Genomic DNA, 18,038 nt, shown 5'->3' with positions numbered 1-18,038 from the left:
ACCGATATCTTTTAGATGAGCAGGAAAGACATTTATTTCTCCATAGTTTGGAGGGTTTAAATGAATCCAGTCCATACTGGATTACTAATTCCAAATTCAATAATCATACACTTCAAATTTCTTTCTAGACTATGATCCAAAAAAAAAAAACACAACAAAAAACAAAGAATAAACAAGTAACATACTTTTTTTCAGAACTGGTGGTTCTCTAGCAACAAAATGTGTTGATGGTTTTGAAGCAGAAATCCTCTCCTTGTCATTCACATCCTGGAATCACAATTAAGACACTTTTAAGGTGTCAAGCGAGGCAACAGCACTCTTCCCAGTCTTATAAAATTTAAAGAATCCTCTACTTCAAATGAACTTCATTCCTTGTGTATACTCCCTTCTAGTACGTGAGACTTAAAACTGAACAAATACTTTCAATATAGTATTATCATTACATCTACTTTAGTACACACATTATGCTGCTCTGCTCTCAAAACATCACAAATCACTAAATCCTTAGGAAGCTTTAGAAGTAAATTCCAGCACCTAAAGGGGGCCTACAGGAAAGATGGAGGGAGTCTTTGTCAAGGAGTGTAGGGATTGGACAAAGGTGAACAGCTTTAAGCGAAGAGAGATCTAGATAAGACATTTGGAATAAATTATTCACTCAGAGGACACTGAGGCCCTGGCACAGGCTGCCCAGAGAAGCTGTGGATGCCCCATCCCTGGAGGTGTTCAAGGCCAGGCTGGATGGGGCTTTGGGCAACCTGGTCTGGTGGGAGGTGTCCCCGCCCGTGGCAGGGGGGTTGGAATCTGGTGATCTTTAATGTTCCTTCCTACCCAAACCATTCTGTGATTCTATGATTCTAGTGAGTTATAACTTTGTCAACACACCACATCAGTGAGAAGAATAAGCAAAAATTTTATCCCTCCTCAACAGCTACTTACAGTTACAAATTTAAGTTCTTTCATAACATCATCAACAATTCCTCGTTGTCTTAATGCTTTTATCAGATCTTCTGTGGACAACTGTTGATGCTCAGGTGCTAGCTCCTCACGTATAGTCTCAGCAAGAACTTCTCTGATCCTGCCATGGACATCCATCTGAAAGAAAATTCATGATATGCTACAACAACAAGCCCTTTATAGCAGTTATGACTAAAGAGGCACTCTATAAGAGTGCAGGAATGTGGAAATGACTACTCCAAGAAGATTACTCCTTTTTACACACAGTTAAGTCTTTTAATTTAGTAGGAACTAGTCAGAGAAATCACACACTCTCAGCGAAGCAGCTCTATGAAGTAAAAAAAAAATCAAGAGCCTACCAAACCTGAGCACGTTTGCTGCCTTTGACAGCTTCCTTAAGCTTCCCTACTCCGAAAGAGGTCTGTAAGCCTATTAATTAGGTCTGTAAAGCTATTAATTACAAGAAGCCCGCTGTTCGCCTCTCCCAAAATTCAACACTGCGGATAATCAGGTCTTAAATTTTAAGGGTAAAAGTGCGGCAGTATATATATACTCGAAGGGAAGGCACAGGGGCAAGACTTCTTCTCACACGCACCTTGACGAGCTGCCGCTGGATGAGCTCCCGCAGCTCCGAGGCTCGCTCGGGGGGCAGCGACATGGCGGCGGCCGCCATGAGGAGCGGGGGGGGCGGGTGAAGCCGCGCGCCGGGCCCCGCCCCCAGCCGCCCGCCAACGGTCGCGGCGCGAGGCGGGCCGTTAGCGGCCGTTACCGCCCCGCTGACGCGGCTCGGCGCGGCTCCCTCAGCGCCAGGACGGCATGTTCGTCCCGTGCGAGGGCGGCGGCCCCGACCTCCAGGGCTTTACGCTGCTCATGGTAAGCGCCGCTGCTGCTGCTGCTGCTGCCGCCCCCCCCCCCCCCCCCCGTGAGGCTCCCCCCCTGGGCGCCGCTGAGGGGAACCGGCCGCGGCCCCCGGCAGGGCTCCCCCCGGCAGGGCTCCGCGCGTTGCCTTCCGTTTCCGTCGATTCCTCCCCTCCTCAGCATCCCCCGAGTTTTGTTCCTGACGGGCTCGGCGGTGCTTGCCGGGCTGTAGTTAACGTGCTCTCCCTCCCAGGTTAAAATGGCACGTGTCGTTTCGCAACATTGGCAGGACCTGTGGGGTCGGCACTGGAAAAAAAAAAAAGTTGTGTTTTTTTTTTTTTTTCCCATTTAGTTGCTGTATTTACATTTTATGTGGAAAAAAAATCCTCATTTGTTCTGTATTTAAGCTCAGATTATGAAAGTCTTTTTTTCAGGATTAAGAAAGTATTTTAATCATTTTCAAACCTGCTATGAAATCAGCTGACGATGATCAGCCTGAGACTACTTTGTTTATTTTGGGATAAGAGCTCCTGTCAGGCTGTGAAGCACTAAGCCATTATTTTTCCTACTCGTAAGTTCCTTTACTGTATTATTTACAAGCAACTTCACCACCGTTCATCTCGAGAGCTACGCAGCCCCTCATGACTTGATGAGTTGGGCTCGATGATCCTTGTGGGTCCCTTCCAACTCGGGGTATTCTGTGATTCCATGCTCCTGTGACTCTGCGAACTCATAGGCGGTGTGTGCAGGAAATCATTCCCGATCACCTGACAAGTCAGAGGAAATAGGTCACTGCTGTGTTCTTCAGGGAGGGGTACCACGCTGTCCAATAGCAGCCAGCTTGTAGTGACAGTCTCTAAGTGCCAGTAAGTCTGCTTTCGCTGTGAGCTTGTCAGGATCAAATTCGTTGTGTTCCCACATGTGGTGGCACTTCGGGCATTAGCAAAACCATAGGCACGGACTTGCTTAGAAGTCACAGGGAAGCAACTGAAAATGCTACCGTCAGACACAAATGCTTGAAATTCTCTTACTGTGCTGTTATATTAGGTCAGTGTCTGCCCTGCTTGGTTATAACCCATGGCAATTCCTACGAAACGAATACCGAGATGACATCCACCCTTAAAAGAAAATGGAAAACGCCTTGTGTATGTTGCTCAAACTGATGCTTACAGTCTTAAGTGTAATATCAACATTACCATTAGGTGTCACTTGAGGCCGTCAGATCTCTGCATTCATTTTTAGAGTGACTTTTACCTACTCTGTACCCAAAAAGAGGGAGGGAGGAGACGAGTTTCCAAGCCTTGGTTTAAGTTTACAGCGAGATACCATTAGTCACAGTAGTGGCCAGTGGGTTTCTGTGGGACAGGGACCAACCTAAGAAATAGTCGCCTTTGTTAGAAGGTGAGCTGCGACTTTAAGAAAGTCTATGTTTAACCAGAATTATTCTAACTTGAACCTTTGCTATTTGAAGGGTGTATTGTTTCATCTGTAAAACACACTATTTCAGTAACTTCTGTTACTTCAGCCAGCAGTGTCAGTGGGAAATGTTGGTCAACTGGCAATAGATCTGGTGATTTCCACGCTTCGCATGACTAAAATTGGTTACTTCTACACGGACTGCCTGGTGCCAATGGTTGGGAACAATCCGTATGCAACATCAAATGAAAATTCGGTGGAGCTGAGTATAAATGCTGAAGGTGTGTATTGGACGCCGGTGATATTTGCAAGATGCACACAGTGCAAGAAGGTTACGTTTACTTGTGTTGTTACACTTTGCTTATGTGAACAATGTTTAAACTACGGTCAGTAATAACAACTTCAATAACTAAATCTCTGACTTACAGATAAGAATGTATTTACACTTCGCAGAGGAAACTGTTACTCATGTTATTTTGGATAACCAGTTTGGCATATGGAACCAGTAAGAAATGTTGACTCTCAACCATATTACAGTGCAGCCAAAACTCTCTACAGTTCTAATCCTAAGCAACACGCAGTGTGCACGTACTTAAACGAAGTGCTGGAATGCAAGCTGTGTTCTGTGGAGAAGGATATTTCACTTCTTCCTTACCACCTGTGTTTGCCTTTTCTCCCCTGTGTTGATCCTCTGCCCCCTTTAAATTCTCAGGATTTTTTCCTGTCTTCATCATTGAATTTCTATTGTTTTCATTTCTTTTTCTCTTAAATCATATAAATTTCAAAATAATCTTTGCAAAGCTGTCTAAAGAGATTATCTGAATGATTACAGGAAGCAGATCTTCAAATATTTTACTTCATTCAATCCTTTGAATTTATAACAAGTGAAATTAAGTTCAATGAAGACAGTGCACAAAATAGGTGTTTATTTTTAACAGTAATCAGGTTTTCCAGTAATGGGATTTGAGAGCTGAAAGGTTTACCACCCTCAGGTTGGTAAAGTGGATAAATCTGGATACTTCTAAGCCTAGATTTCTTGCTTGCTTTCTTGTTGTAAAACTTTATTATTTCTCTTTGTAGTGTATTCATTACCTTCGAAGAAACTTGTAGTTCTGCAAATCAGATCTCCTTTCATAAAGGTACGTATGTTCACCAGTTGTTTTGAGTTCACTATTCAATAGTTTCTGTGGTTCTGCTGGCAAATCATTTAAGTGGCCTAGGTGAATTTTATGGCATTATTCAATCAGACTAAATAAGCACAACCAGAAGAACTCTGCCAGGTTATAAAGCATTTTGTTAAAAACAACACAGAACAAAAGCTAACAAAATGTTTTTGTCCTTGGTGCTACAACACCTTTTGCAGCTAATACAATATTAGATCAAAGCCGATGTCTGCTTTCAAAAAGGATTGAGGTTTTGTTTTGTTTTTCCAAGGCCGAGAACATCTATATCGGTAAACTTTAGTGTTCATGTGACCTTAGTTATTAATAGCCTGGAACAAAACACAAAACTTTCTGGGTTTTGTCCATTTCACTTTTTTTCTCCTTACAGTTATTCTATTTGTGTATTTGTCTCTTTATTGTAATAGCTTAATTTTTCTCTGTCACTCCAATTGAATTATTTCAGTGTTCAGCATTCATTTAAACTGCACTTACTGCACTCATTATGTAAAAATGAAGAATTTAAAATTACTCATTAACTAGACACTGGCTGTAATGTTAAATGAGCAGAACACCACTCCAGACAAAAAATAGTACCACAGTTTTTGGCAAAGTTTGGCAAAATGGAGTGTGAACTTAGCATCTTTCTATTGGTGTTAATGGCACACAAAGTGGGTGGTACTGCTGTTATTCAAAACCGTAGTTTTGTATTTTAAACTGTAGTTTTGATCAAGTAAGCAGCCAGTCCTCTGCTTTCTAAAAACAAATCTGGAAGTGAAAACTAAAGGGGTGTGAAGAAAAATGGAGATCATTGGTGAGCATTAAATATAACATCTAGTATTGTCAGCTTTAGGCTTTTTTTTTTTTTTAAGGACACAGTGCATTTTTTTTTCTTTGTCTTTGCATGCAGAACAAATACAGGCCGTTCTGCCAAGCGCTGCTTTCTTGGGTGGAAAGCAGCAAATGTGCCAGAGTCATTCTTCTGTCCAGCAGCCACGCGTACCAGCGCGATGATGAGCAACTTCTTGGGTACGTTTGTGTCCTTGAAAGATCTAATTAACATTTGTGTTCTCTTCGGCAAACTGACATGTTTCCCTCTGTGTAGTACTTTTGGTAGGGTTCTTTTGCTTTGCTGTGTAGGTAGGTCATAAAATACTTAATATTATTAAAACAGAACATTGTACAGTACTCGTCTCTCAACTTTGTTAGTAACAGCTGTGAGTGAATTGCACTTGGCCTGCACTGTCAGTCAGCCTGAGAGCATCAGTTTTAACTTCTTCATTTCTCGTGGCTGCAAGCAACGTCAAGGATTAGCTGCTAACATATAGACCACAAATTATGTATTTAACATTTAATTAGAATGTGTTAGTCTTTTAAACTCTTGTTGATTATTCTGAATTTTGAGGATTTTCTAACACCACAGAATAACTCTGTGCCACCAGAGTCACTGAAGAGCGAGGGTAACACATTCAGAAAATACTTAACTTTATTGAAGCCTGCAGATATTTGTAGTGTGAGCTTTTGAAAATACTGTGTCACAGTGAAGTCTGAGCTTACCTTAACTAACTTTAATAGAATCAGTTCCCATCTGAAGGAATAAAAACCTTTTATATGTACATAATTTTAACAGCAACAGTTCTCCTACTCATGTGCTTATATATCCGGTACTTACCCTATATTGGGTACCTTGGTTATATTTGTGGCAGAAAGTTGGGTATATTGTTTTGAAGCCACAAGCTACTTTTTAACTTTGAGTTGGGGAGGAAGGGAATGTCATTGCAATTCTTCATTGCAGGTTAGTGGTCCTCGATGCTTGTAGCTTCTTTCTGTCACAAGTAATAACTTCAGTGCTGTGTTTTATTGTCACCCTGAATGTGTTCTTGATCTATTCCTAGAACACCACTGCGCTACCTGCTTACGCCAGCTCTTGAGAAAGCAGTTGGAGGCCATATGCAGGAGCTAAAGTGGAAAGAAATGGAAAAAATAGCAGCTTACCCTGGAATAAATGATGCGGAAAAAGTTCTGCATGTTCCTGGAGGTGGCATCACAAAATTACTGTTTACTGAGAGGTGAGTTGCCTGAAGATAAACACAGAAAGGTATCAGAGGTCCTGATTTTAGTGCATGAGTAAAATTATCTTTTAAAGTGGAAAGTTGTAGGAAAAAAGTCCTTATTTTCATAGAAAAGAGTTTTGTAGGAATAGAACTTCCAGATCCAGCCCATAACTAAGAGCACATTTAGAGAATATAATATATTGTATTTATAAAATAGGGAAATCTGCAATTCCTGAATATTGGCGTAATAGGGAATTCTATTCTAGGGAATAGAAAATAAGGAATTCTGCATCACAAAGTTTAAAATAGGATAAAAATATGAATGAATGGGCTAAAGGAGAGAATAAATCCTTTACAGTTAAGATCATTGTTAGTTTTGTGTCTGATTTTATGCAAACCACAATTGGTAAATAGTGAGATACCCTGTGCCATTTTAAATAAAACAGTCAGACCCTTGTGACAAATAGTTCCATCACCAGTTGTAAAGAAATTCTGAACACTCAGAGTTCAGATTTCAGGGTCAGCAAACAGAACTGATTAGTTGTGGATTTCTATTTATTTATTTATTTTGTTAGAAGATGTGTGCATTCAAAATTGTAGCAAAAGCATGTCCAAGTGTCAAATTTTGGATACAGTAAAACTCATTGTGGTAAATGGGTTAGCTATGCAAAAGGTGTTTGTTTTGTAAGTGTCAGGTGGAAAAATTATTTTTTTCCTTTTTTTGACACCCATCCAAACAGCTGCATCCAACAGCAGGAGTGTTACTAATATGATGCTTACCTTTGTATTGACTTCAGTTATAGAAGCAATATATAACTGCAAAAGATAAAACCTCCTAGGACTTGAGGGTTGGGGGGAACACACAAAACGCCATGCCTAAATGAATAAAACACAGTGATGTTAAAGGAAACTGAACTGTGAAGACAGAAAGTCATTTAAGTTGCTGTGGCACATCCACAGTAGAATTTGCATTTGGTGTTAAACTGTCCTGGTTTTGGCTGGGATAGAGTTAATTTTCCTCTTCATAGCTGGTACAGTGCTGTGGTTTGGATTGTTGATGACAATAGTGGTGATAACAGAGGGATGTTCCAGTTGCTGCAGAGCAGTGCTCGCACAGAGCCAAGGACCTTTCTGCTCCTCGTGCTGCCCTGCCAGCGAGGAGGCTGGGGGTGTGCTACGAGCTGGGGGGGGACACAGCCAGGACGGCAGGCCCAGGGGATGTCCCACACCGTGTGGGGTCATGCTCAGCAATAACACCAGGGGGCTGCTGCTGCTAGGGAGGGGCTGAGCATCAGTCAGCAGGTGCTGAGCAATTGCATTGTGCATCCACTTGCTTTGTATATTATTTTATCATCATTATTACTATTCTCCCTTCCTTTTCTGTCCTATTAAACGGTCTCTATCTCAACCAATGAGGTTTTTTGGTTTGCTTTTTTCCCCCTGATCCTCTCCCACGTCCTGCTATGAGTTGGGGGGCAATGAGTGAAGGCTGTGTGGTGCTCAGCCGCCTGCCATCTTCAATCACAACACTGAGTAACTCTCTCTTGTGGCCCTTTGAATAGTTGGTATCAGTTTAAAAAAAAGTAAAAAAAATGCAGTGTCTCTTGGATGTATCTAACTTATTAACCTGACAGCTATTATATACCTGATAGCTACTTTACCACAAGTAGTGTTCCTGGTCTAACAAAGGAAATCGTGAACTTCAGCATGTGTTTTTGCAAAATATACGCTTAAGTCCACTCTGACTTCTGGTTTGAATGACTTTTTCCTGAAATAGCAAACAGGGCTTGGAAAGGTTTGTTCGTTGGTAGCAGGCAGAGGTGGATGTGTAACATTGTCCCTCTGAGAAATATTTCTAAGCTCTGTTTTGCTGTGTTTAAATTCATCCCATCAAGTTGGAGACTGGTTTTTAAACAATATCATACACATTTTTACTGTGTTTAGGTTTCGAGATGCATCCCAAATATCTCTTTATTCTCTCTGATACTGCCCTTAAAAAAAACAAGTCTTTGTTCATGTGATAATTGAATGTTACTATATGGCTAATGTTTTAATGTTTTGATCCATGAGTTAATTTCATTTTCTCAGGTAGCTGTCCTCAGCTAGATTCTAATGTTCTTTTTCTGACACTCTCTTGTAATTTTCCTTTCTAGATGTTAATAATAGTAATTAGCAATAAATTTCTTCCTACTCGTATCTGTCAGCTCTCTGCTGCTCTGCCTGGAACTTGTTTTCCTATGCTCTACTGTTTGCTTTCTTAAAATGGGAATATTGTGAATAAAGTAGTGATATGCAGCCTGCAAAACTGGTGTTTGAAACACACAAAAGGAGAAGGAGGGATTGTAGCAAATGATCTGTATAAATGCTCCAACAGGGCAAAAATGCAAACAGAGGATACGAAGGGATCCCCAAGTAACCCTTCCATGACCTAGGATTCTTGCCTTACAAAGCAAAGAACAAGTTCAAGATTTAGAAGGAAATCATGAAGAATGAAAATGCAAACAAGCAAATCTGGAGGGAAAAAAGAGAGAAATATATTTCATATACATATGTAAGGATTTTGCGTATATATATGAAAGTCTATATTTTCCTATTTTTGTGGGTTTTTTTTAAACAGACCATATGCAGATTGTTGCACTTAATAAATAAATATATTTGTTCTGAATTTATAAAAGAAACAGAAATGCCTACTTGCTTCTTGTTGCAGTTGTTCAAAAGGAATCCAAATGGCAGTTCTTCTGAAATTCTGCTCGGAAGGGGACAATATCCCTGATGCATTTGCTCTTGTTAACTATCTTAATGAATGGCTCCAGCTAATTAAAAGCAAAGTAAGTGCTGTTTGATCTAGGGTTCTTGCTTTAATATTTTATATTGGTTACTTTCATTTTCTGTATCGGTTGGGTCAACTTTTGCCTTTGGTCATCAAGAGCAGGCCAAATTAAAGGTATATTTTGATTAAAATCTTACTACAAAGTTTCCCACTAAAACAAAAAAAAACCAGCAAAATAAAACTGTCTTGTTTAACAGGTGGGGGAGGGGGAAATTATGTAAAGGTTTGTTCTAGATTGATCTTCCAGTACTCTTCTCTAAAGCAATCCACAATGATAGTGACATTTGAAAGGCTGCCTGTTATTTTAATATATATGCCAGAGAGAGAATTGCATTAAATTGCTTTATTGTTTAAAACTTAAGAGTTATTCTGTCGTTGTTGCAGGGAAGCTATTCCACAGATATTTCTCCAGAACAGGAAATACCAGATACTTCTTCACAATGGAAAATACCCAGTTCTTGGCGCTTACTTTTTGGCAACGGTCTTCCACCTGCACTCTTCTGATCCATTTTGAGTTCTTCTGTAAGTTACGTATATACAGTCTAGTCTCAAACATCCCTTGAAAAGATGATTGCATAGTAATTGCCAAGCAACAGCAGCTTAATTTGTTAGGTACATAAATTCTTGGTTTAGGAAAAACCCCTTCATATACGTGGCTAACAAAGGAAATAAAGGTAACTTTCAGAAATTGACCAAAGAAATATGTTTTGTACAGTTTATTGAATAAGTTTGGTTAGTTTTTTTCTTTTTTAAATAAAACGTTTAAAAAACCACACAACTATTTGGTTAAGTTATTGCACTGGAAAAGCTCATGGTGCCCTTACATAGCTGAGAACTTGAGATGGATGTGCATTTTTTTTAGATCTTTTTAGAAAGATAAGATCCTGTTCTTCCATGTTAACTGTGGATCTTGTTTCTAAAACCCACCTGGTGATGTAAGTAAAGCTCAGAGTTGATCTTTCTGCCTTCTTTTCCCAATGCTGGTGTAGCAGCTTCAGTTGGGGAGACTTAAGTGATGCATGGCAGCCTGTTCTATCTCTTCTGGCCTACTTCCACGGTATAATTTCCATCCTTCCTCCAAGCACTGCTGAGACGCTGGAATTAAAACTTTCTGGGTAGACAAGCCATCTCAGGCTGACTTGAGGGCGTTTATAGTGCCCTGAAACGTAAAGGAAGTAAAACGCTGCCTTCGTAGCAGGCAGCCTGCTGCTGCCTGGGTATTGTATAAGGCTAGTGTGCAGTGCTGGTTTGGTGATGAGCAGTTCACGTGTTTAAGGTTTGTAATGGTACTTGTTGCATTGTTAAGCTGCACGTTCAGTTTTGGTCTTTTAGTTATTTTGGCTCATAGTCTTGTCTTTTTTACAAAAAAAGTTGAGTAGAAGGCCAAACCCTTTTGCAGCCTGCCTTTTAATAGAACTCATCATGGTGATGGTTCATACTTGCAAATACTGTTTATTACATTTTTGTATTTTTAGAAAAGAACTAATGGCCTAAATATTCTTCTGGTGCTGAACTTGCAAAATATGGAACAGTCCTTATCAAAGAGACAGCTCTTCAACCACAGCTCGCATGTCACTTATACGATGAGTACGGCTGTTTTGAAATGTTTATATATGCATTGGAGACGCTAAAGAGGCTTTTCTAACCATTGTAGGGGAAAAAAAAAGGAATTATCAACAGGCACAAGGTTTTTTTTTTTTTACATTTTTTCTTGGTTTTTGGGTGGTTGTTGTTTTTTAAATAAGATGATTGCATAAGCTTTGTTTAGTTGGCTCTTTTAACTGCGTAGTTCCTTTGGGATCAAATTAACTGGTTCCTTTAGGCCCTGTTCTCAAGTGTCATAATTCTGACACCTGGGAACTTCAGCCACACAGCGGTAAACTTATTAAATATCTCTGCCACCTGTAACCTGGTTTTCTATACGATGCTCAGTGCTCCAAACAAGTTGGAGAGTATGCGTGTGGCAGTGTAGGGAGGTCATGTGTATAACCTTTGGTGTTCAAATAACTTGCTACATACAAGTAACAAGCCTGAGAGGGGTTCCCTGCAGCTGCTTGTTGCAGGCATTAGTTTTGTTCAAGGCGCAGAATATATTGTGTAGATATAAAATAAACAAGGTACTGAAAAAAACCCTTGGAATACTCGAGTCAATTTCTCTGTTTTTCAAATGACACCAAAAAAACTGAAGATTAAAACTTTATTTGGGCAATGAGTAGTGTTGCTTGGGTGTCCACAGAAAGTTAATTAAATAGGAAAACATTGTATTAATTGGTTGTATTGATCAGGATGCAGTCTTAGGTATGCTGAATGGTAATGGGGCTGGGATGCAGCATTTCAGAAGGTATTTAGCTGCCAAACAATTTTCATCAAAAAGCAGCTGTGATAAATTAAATTCCAAGCCTTACTAATTTTGCTTGCAGCAAGGAGAAGCCATGATAAAAAGCTAGGAGAGGGAAAGCAACAGCAAGGGGGCTTTTGACCACTGGACCACAGCAGCAGAAGCATTCAGAAGTTTTTTGAGACATGGAAGTTTTTTTTCTTTCTTTTACAGATGACAGATAAAGGTGCAGTTTTTCAGGAAAATAGTCTCTCAGCTGGCTTTGATACTCAGATAGCTTAGTAGTTTTTATTGCTGTCATTTTAAATAAACCAGTACTTACGTTAAAAACATCTTTGGAAAATGTATCCACTTGGTTTCAGAGAAGACACTGTCCTGCCAACTGCTATTCCTTCGAAAGTATATATTCTTCTATATTCCTGTTCTAAAATCTATTTGTGCTATAACTCAGAGAATACATCATGTGTGAAGGTACCAGGTAAGTTCCTATTTATAACACAGTGACAAGATCTCCAAGAAAATGCTAAGTAACATTTGAATGTATTTCAACCTAAATGCACCTTCATGTAGTTAACTATCAGTAATCAGAGTAAATTTCCTGCCCCCTAACATATTCTACAGTTTCTTAATCTTTTATTCTAAATCTTGCAATAAATTTGTTTAAAAGAAAGGTAATTGAAAATACAAAATGATATTTTGTTCTTGTTCATTGGACTGACTGAACTTTATATTGGTGCTAGTCGCATGAAGATTTCCACTACTAGAATCTCTTTTCAGCTATTAACCAGAAGTAAGAGGCACGAAAGCTAGTATTTTCAAGCAGTTAAAAGGCTCATAGTTCTTATGATTTTTATCACCTAGAGCTCTTTTAAAATTCTCTATTCTCTTGAAAGTTTTGATGAACTCCATGCTCAAAACTTCACAGAACCCCAGCACAGCTGAGGCTGTCAGGTCCCTCTGGAGGCCCCCTGCCCCAGCCCCCTGCCCCAGCAGGGCCACCCAGAGCAGGGTGCCCAGCACCACGTCCAGGCGGCTTCTGAAGGTCTCCATGAGGAGACCCCACGGCCTCTCTGGGCAGCCTGTGCCAGTGCTCGGCCACCCGCACAGCACACAAGTGCGGCCTGCTGCTCACAGCCTGTGCCCGCTGCCTCCTGTCCTGCCGCTGGGCACCACTGCAAAAAGCCTGGCTCCATCTTCATTGCACCTTCCCCTCAGGTATTTATAGACATTGATGAGATCACCCTGAGTTTCCTCTTCTCCAGGCTGAACAGTCCCAGCTCTGAGAGGTGCTCCAAAACCTTCATCATCTTCATGGCCCTGTGTTGGGCTCTCTCCACTGTATCCCCGTCTCTCTTGTACTGGGGAGGCCGGCACTGGACCCAGCACTGCAGGTGTGGTCTCACCAGTGCTGAGGGGAAGGATCGTCTTCCTTGGCCTGCAGGCGATGCTTCATCTGCCTCGTTTCCCCAAGTCTGAGGACAGCACTACCTACGTAATGCAGAAATCTTTCCCTCCACCTTGCACAGCCCCTCAGAACAACTGTGAGCTGAATTACTGCATCCTCCAGTTAGGAGTTTACAGGTATGAGAATATTGCCTCAGTTTGGTGTTTTTAACCAGCACGATGCCTTGACTTACCTTTGTCAGCCGTCCTCTGTTGTGAAAACTAGTCTACAGGTCTGTCTTCAAATTAGGCAGAAGCAGCACGCAATTATGGCTACTGCAGAAATATCTGTTCTAGTTCTTGGGTTACAAGCTACTTACCGATAGTAAGGATGAAGCCTTGAGCATTCCAGACATAACACAAACTATTTTTTTAGTATAGTATTAGAAATAATAAACCCTATGGCACAACCCAATGATACGCTTCCCTTGAGTAGTGCTCGTTGTTCAAAAAAATAAAAATAAAATTCAGGGTCAGAACTGTAGTGTCTCTTCCAGCTACAAGTACCCAGCACCTATTTGAAGCCAATGCACCAGAAACCAGACTGTGGCAAAGCTGATTCCTAAAGCAGGGACTGGAGGTGTTTGCAAAATGATGCAGTTACAGGAGTTCCTTGGAGTCTAGGAACTGACCAATAGAGCTAGCGGTGAGGCAGAAATGTGTTTTACAGACACAAAAAATACACTGAAACTATTCCTCAGCTGCAAGAAATGCAACAGAGCTTAAGCTATTATTATTTTTTTTAATCTTCTGATGGAAGACATCAGCTTGGCACGGCGTAGAACGGTGAGCACAGAGCGCTTCGGGAAGCAGTAACGGGGGAGCACAGCGGCCTAAAGCCTCGAGAAGGAAGGGGGGCGCTTAGTCCTCTGGGCTCCCCAGGGCTTCGCCCTTCCCTGCCGAGCGGCTCCTGCCCCTTGCTTTTAACAGGGGCCGGGCCCGGGGGCCCTGGCGGCCGCCAGGCGGCAGCGGAGCGCGGCTGCCCAGGGGTGCAGAACGGCCGCGTGTGAGGGCCGGGAAAAAGCAACGGCGGGTAACGCCGCCAAGCTGCTTTTGCAGGCTGGGAAGGAAAAAAAAAAAAAAAAAGAGGCGATTGGCAGCTAGGAAATCAGAATTTTTCAGCTGAAAATCTACAGGTCTGTCAGTCTAACCCCAATTTAGCACTCCGCCTAGAAACCCGTTTTTCTTTCTCTCTCAGCCAGCAGCCTCCTCGCTTCTTTCTGCACCCGGGTTTCACAGCAGCCAAGAACCACGGCCGCGCACAGAGCCAGCAGACGGGAGGCGCCTGCAGGAACCCCCTGAGCCAGCCCTCAACAAAAGCCACCCGACACGGCCCCGCTTTCGGGACCACTCGCTCTTTGCCCCCTGTGCATGCTCCTGAAGCTAAGCCTAAAACCAAACGCAGGCAGCTCAGCTGAGGGAAGCCATCTGAGAAACTTCAAGAACATTTTGAGAACAGAGTCCACCGTGGAGAAGGGCCAAGGTACATTCAGCGGTCAGCGCACCACGCAGTAAGACAAATGAGTTGTGCAGTTGATAGCTATCTGAGAGAGCAGTGGGTTATGATGAAGCACACATGCATGTTCCCACTAGTCGTACACATTATGCTCACTTGCAATCCAAAGATAGCAAAAATAATGAAAACATAAATCTTAAGCTTAAATTGAAAGCCCTGAATTGCTGAAAGCTGTATCCAAAGATGTGTCAAGTGATAAGGACAGGCCCCATGCCTGTATTCAGCAGCGCTGGGGTTTACACTGCAGTGGCTTTGGCCAGACCTTGACCTTTCATTGTAGGTACTCCTGATCTGACAGCCACAGCAACTTGAAAATGAAAGCTTAATCAAATTGGGATAGTGTTTTCTCCTCCAACACGGACTCTGAACTATGCTAATCACTTAAATTAAGGTATTCAGACAAAAGAGACTTGATTCAGACCATTTCACAATGGTGCCAAGGCTTTTAGCTTAAATAACAGCATAAAAGTACCCACGCCCCTTTCAGCTTCACATTGAAGATAAACACAACTCTGAACACACCTGCTTTCACGTATCAGCCTCAAAACCAAGTTTTGTTACGATTTCAGGTTACACCTTGTAGCAGAAATACTGTCCCCAATGCCCACGTGTTCCATGTGTTTTTCTCCTCCCTATTTTCTGTGGCTTTATGGTTTGTCCAAAAATCCTGTTACAAAAATATGCAAAGTACAAATTACATATAAAACCTCGCCACGCACTAGTTTAGACATTCATATGTAATAACATGCAGCTTTTCAGTGAACTATGAGGACTCGAGTGAGCACTGAAGTTAACCCTGTTACGGAAGGTACAGGGCTCAAAAGGCTGTTGGGGCCATTACACTGACTCCTCCAGCCAGCAATCTGTTCACCCCTCTCCCAATGGTGCTGTTCAGAACGTGAGGGAGAGCACCGACAGACTGGGGATGTGAAGCAAAACATTACACATACAACACACCGATGGCACAATCCAAAACCCATTTAATTAAAGACTCCATTGACTGTGTGCTTTGCACCTTGCCCTCAGCACCATTAATTGGGTATGCCGGGGGTAGCGAGGCTCCAGGCTTCCCAGCTTCCCTTCCACTAAAGGACGAACAACAAAACGCTTTCCCTCCCAGAGTTATTCTGAACATTTTGTGTATATTTTATAGCAAACATCAGGATTACCAAATCAACTGGTCAGATTAATAAAACAATATTCTTAGTGGTGTATTACAAAAGAAATGTGCAAGTGCTCCTCCCAGCTGAAACTACAACAGTTAGCATTGGAATAATTAAAAATATTTGCATAAAGCCCATTCTAATCAGAATATAATCAGAATATTTCACAATTTTCCAGTTAAGACAGGGTATCAGAAAACCTTAAGGTGAAACATTTCTGCTTGCTCAAAACAGGCTTTTAACAGTTTCTTCCTAACATAATGCGCACACAACAGCATGTTGTCGATTTAAAAAAATATTTAATGCTGCCAAAAACGTATAAAAATACAATAAGTATGGCAGTACAAAACAAAATATTTCCTAATTTATTTCTTTTACATCTTTCTACATTAATACAGGCATTATAAAAACACAAGACAGCAAATTATTTTGTTTTGCAAAGTAGCATGCTGGTGGTGTTCTTCATCCCCTCGCTGTAGTTTACGCTGTAAACAGATAACTGAGGTCTTCTTGGAACTTAACAGACCTCACTTTTGTTCCCGAAGAGGGGCTCATGTCTCGCTTTGCATGTCAATAATTTGCAGTTTATAGCTGCAGAATATTCACAAGTCGCGAAGGCTTAGGTGTCAGTCAGTCTCGGCCTACGACATACAACGCAAAAGAAAGTCACGGATTCAGTACACAGTACGAGGAAAAAGAAATAAGAAGAGACAACGGGTCGGCAGCTCACTATAAAACACCAAACAGCTTCTCATGCACTCAACTGATTACTCTTTGTCTGTGGCAAGCACTCTTGGAAAGCCGTCGCCTTTCCAGAAGGGGTTTCCACATTGCAGCGTACAGCACGCACTTGCTGGAGAGCTTCCAGTATAGGTCAGTCCAGCAAGCCACTTACTCATGCGTTCGACCACAAACACTGAGGAGTCTTCTTTGACCTTAGTGGGACTACGGAAGGCCGCATCTCAACAGACTATCATCACCTGTCACAGCTTTGTAGGCCGCTCCCGGCACAGAGGCATGGAAATCAGTTTCTAGGCAAAGTTTGCCCGTACTGAGGAAGACGTTCCGACATTAGACATTTGGTTCTTAACAAAGGTAGGGCTATGCGCCGAGGAACACACAAAAACCGTGGTATTTACAGCACTAAAGCACCCTGAGTGCGACAGGTAAAATGCTTCTAAGCTCTGCAAACACTGCATTGATTTATACGGCAGGTTTCTTTGTTAATTTAGAACACAGTAGAATTTTCTCCCAAGTATTTATCCAATTTAAATAAAGACTCAGACAGAGGTACAATTTTGAACGCATTTATTTTTCATACATGAAAATGAAAGACTGACCTAAACCTTTGGGGGGCAGCAGGGTTAAAAAACCCAGGAAGACTACCGTGAGTTATGTCAACTTCGCAACTTCCATCCTGTCACTTAAGCCACTTGGCCATGCAGAAGACTCCCTCTTTTGTCATCAATTCATTAACTTAGTTTCTTGTGCGGTCATCAAGTGTGTCAGGCTTAAGTAATAATGCCAAAGAGCAAACTAAATAATTTGGTTAACATTCATTAAGCTTAAAGCTAGCCAGGCTTTCTGATTGCCTGCACAACCCAAACACACATACATGCATACACGTTTGCACTTTTTCCCTATTCAGTGGAATATAAACTGATGCAAGGAAACCGTTTCACTCAAGATTTAACAAGATTGGCTAGGTTTCACTTGCAGTATCTTAGTTACATAAAATAAATCTTTTTTTTTTTTTTCAGAATTCTGTTTCACAATGAATTCAAGTCTCTTACTTAACACATTTCAAGAAAAACAAAAACGTACCATCACATTAAGTGGACCGTCCCTGCATTAAGGATATAATCAAACAGAAAACTTGAACGACTAATTCCAAACCTGCAAACTACTTGCAACTGAGGTCCAGACATTTTTTATTGATATTTATTAAAACATGCGTAATTTGTATAGAAGTGTTCAGCTGAGAGTCGAACACTTTCATTAAATTCTAAGAAGTTCACTATGCATCAAGTATTTTGACTGCTGTATTTCCAAAAAGGAAAAAACCCAACACAGTAACACTTTGAATCAAAGTACAACAGCATTTCAGAAGTGACACGGAAACAGCCAACAGCTTGCCAGAAACTGGAGGGGAGAAGGAGGTTGTCAGAAGACGTTTCCTTCATTTTCACTCTTTCTTTAAGCATTTCCTAAAATAAAAGTCACTGGGATTGACAGGTCTTCCATTTTGGTCCACATTTGTTCTTATTTAACATCCGAGTTGTACACAACTGCTGTAAAGTTAAATC

At 41.4% G+C, this 18,038-nt stretch overlaps 3 protein-coding genes across 10 annotated transcripts in view; 1 reads left to right on the top strand and 2 right to left on the bottom strand.

The window, feature by feature from the left end:
• The window catches only part of CEP76 (centrosomal protein 76), a 14,385-nt gene extending 12,710 nt beyond the window's left edge, over positions 1-1,675 (bottom strand). For 2 of the 4 annotated variants that reach the window (XM_035565330.2, XM_035565332.2), the window contains exons 1-3: positions 1,550-1,637; positions 937-1,092; positions 186-267 (exon numbers count right to left, since the gene is read on the bottom strand). In XM_035565330.2, coding sequence (XP_035421223.1) covers positions 186-267; positions 937-1,092; positions 1,550-1,627 — 316 coding nt within the window. In that variant the 5' untranslated portion in view covers positions 1,628-1,637. Of the gene's footprint in view, positions 1-185; positions 268-936; positions 1,093-1,549 lie in introns of all 4 variants that reach the window. The other 2 variants (XM_035565331.2, XM_035565333.2) reach the window with 2 other exon arrangements.
• Positions 1,656-17,026, top strand: PSMG2 (proteasome assembly chaperone 2). 4 transcript variants are annotated; one of them, XM_035565340.2, is made up of 8 exons: positions 1,656-1,827; positions 3,338-3,509; positions 4,309-4,367; positions 5,299-5,417; positions 6,284-6,457; positions 9,150-9,270; positions 9,657-9,794; positions 14,252-17,026. In XM_035565340.2, exons 1-7 carry the CDS (start codon positions 1,771-1,773, stop codon positions 9,774-9,776), a joined length of 822 nt encoding a protein of 273 aa, XP_035421233.1. In that variant the 5' UTR covers positions 1,656-1,770; the 3' UTR covers positions 9,777-9,794; positions 14,252-17,026. The 4 variants fall into 4 exon arrangements, with proteins under 4 accessions (XP_035421233.1, XP_035421232.1, XP_035421231.1 ...); XM_035565339.2 differs by lacking the exon at positions 14,252-17,026 and adding an exon at positions 10,748-12,212 and having other exon boundaries at positions 1,689-1,827; XM_035565338.2 differs by lacking the exon at positions 14,252-17,026 and having other exon boundaries at positions 1,689-1,827; positions 9,657-9,973.
• PTPN2 (protein tyrosine phosphatase non-receptor type 2) overlaps positions 16,012-18,038 on the bottom strand; it is a 33,196-nt gene continuing 31,169 nt past the window's right edge. Inside the window, exon 10 of one of the 2 annotated variants that reach the window (XM_035565337.2) lies at positions 16,012-18,038. In XM_035565337.2, the coding sequence (XP_035421230.1) occupies positions 18,032-18,038 (7 nt within the window). In that variant the 3' untranslated portion in view covers positions 16,012-18,031. The other variant, XM_035565336.2, reaches the window with a different exon arrangement.

This window comes from Cygnus atratus, chromosome 2, assembly GCF_013377495.2.
Source record: "Cygnus atratus isolate AKBS03 ecotype Queensland, Australia chromosome 2, CAtr_DNAZoo_HiC_assembly, whole genome shotgun sequence".
Classification (NCBI taxonomy): Eukaryota; Metazoa; Chordata; class Aves; order Anseriformes; family Anatidae; genus Cygnus; species Cygnus atratus.
The sequence above is the reverse complement of the archived record's forward strand: the minus strand, read 5'-3'. Positions and strand labels throughout refer to the sequence as shown.

Coding starts and splice junctions, on each gene's coding strand:
- PSMG2 (XM_035565340.2), top strand. CDS start 1,771: ATGTTCGTCCCGTGCGAGGGCGGCGGCCCCGACCTCCAGGGCTTTACG. Junction 3,510..4,308: donor GCTGAGTATAAATGCTGAAG/GTGTGTATTGGA, acceptor TTCTCTTTGTAG/TGTATTCATTACCTTCGAAG. Junction 4,368..5,298: donor TCAGATCTCCTTTCATAAAG/GTACGTATGTTC, acceptor CTTTGCATGCAG/AACAAATACAGGCCGTTCTG.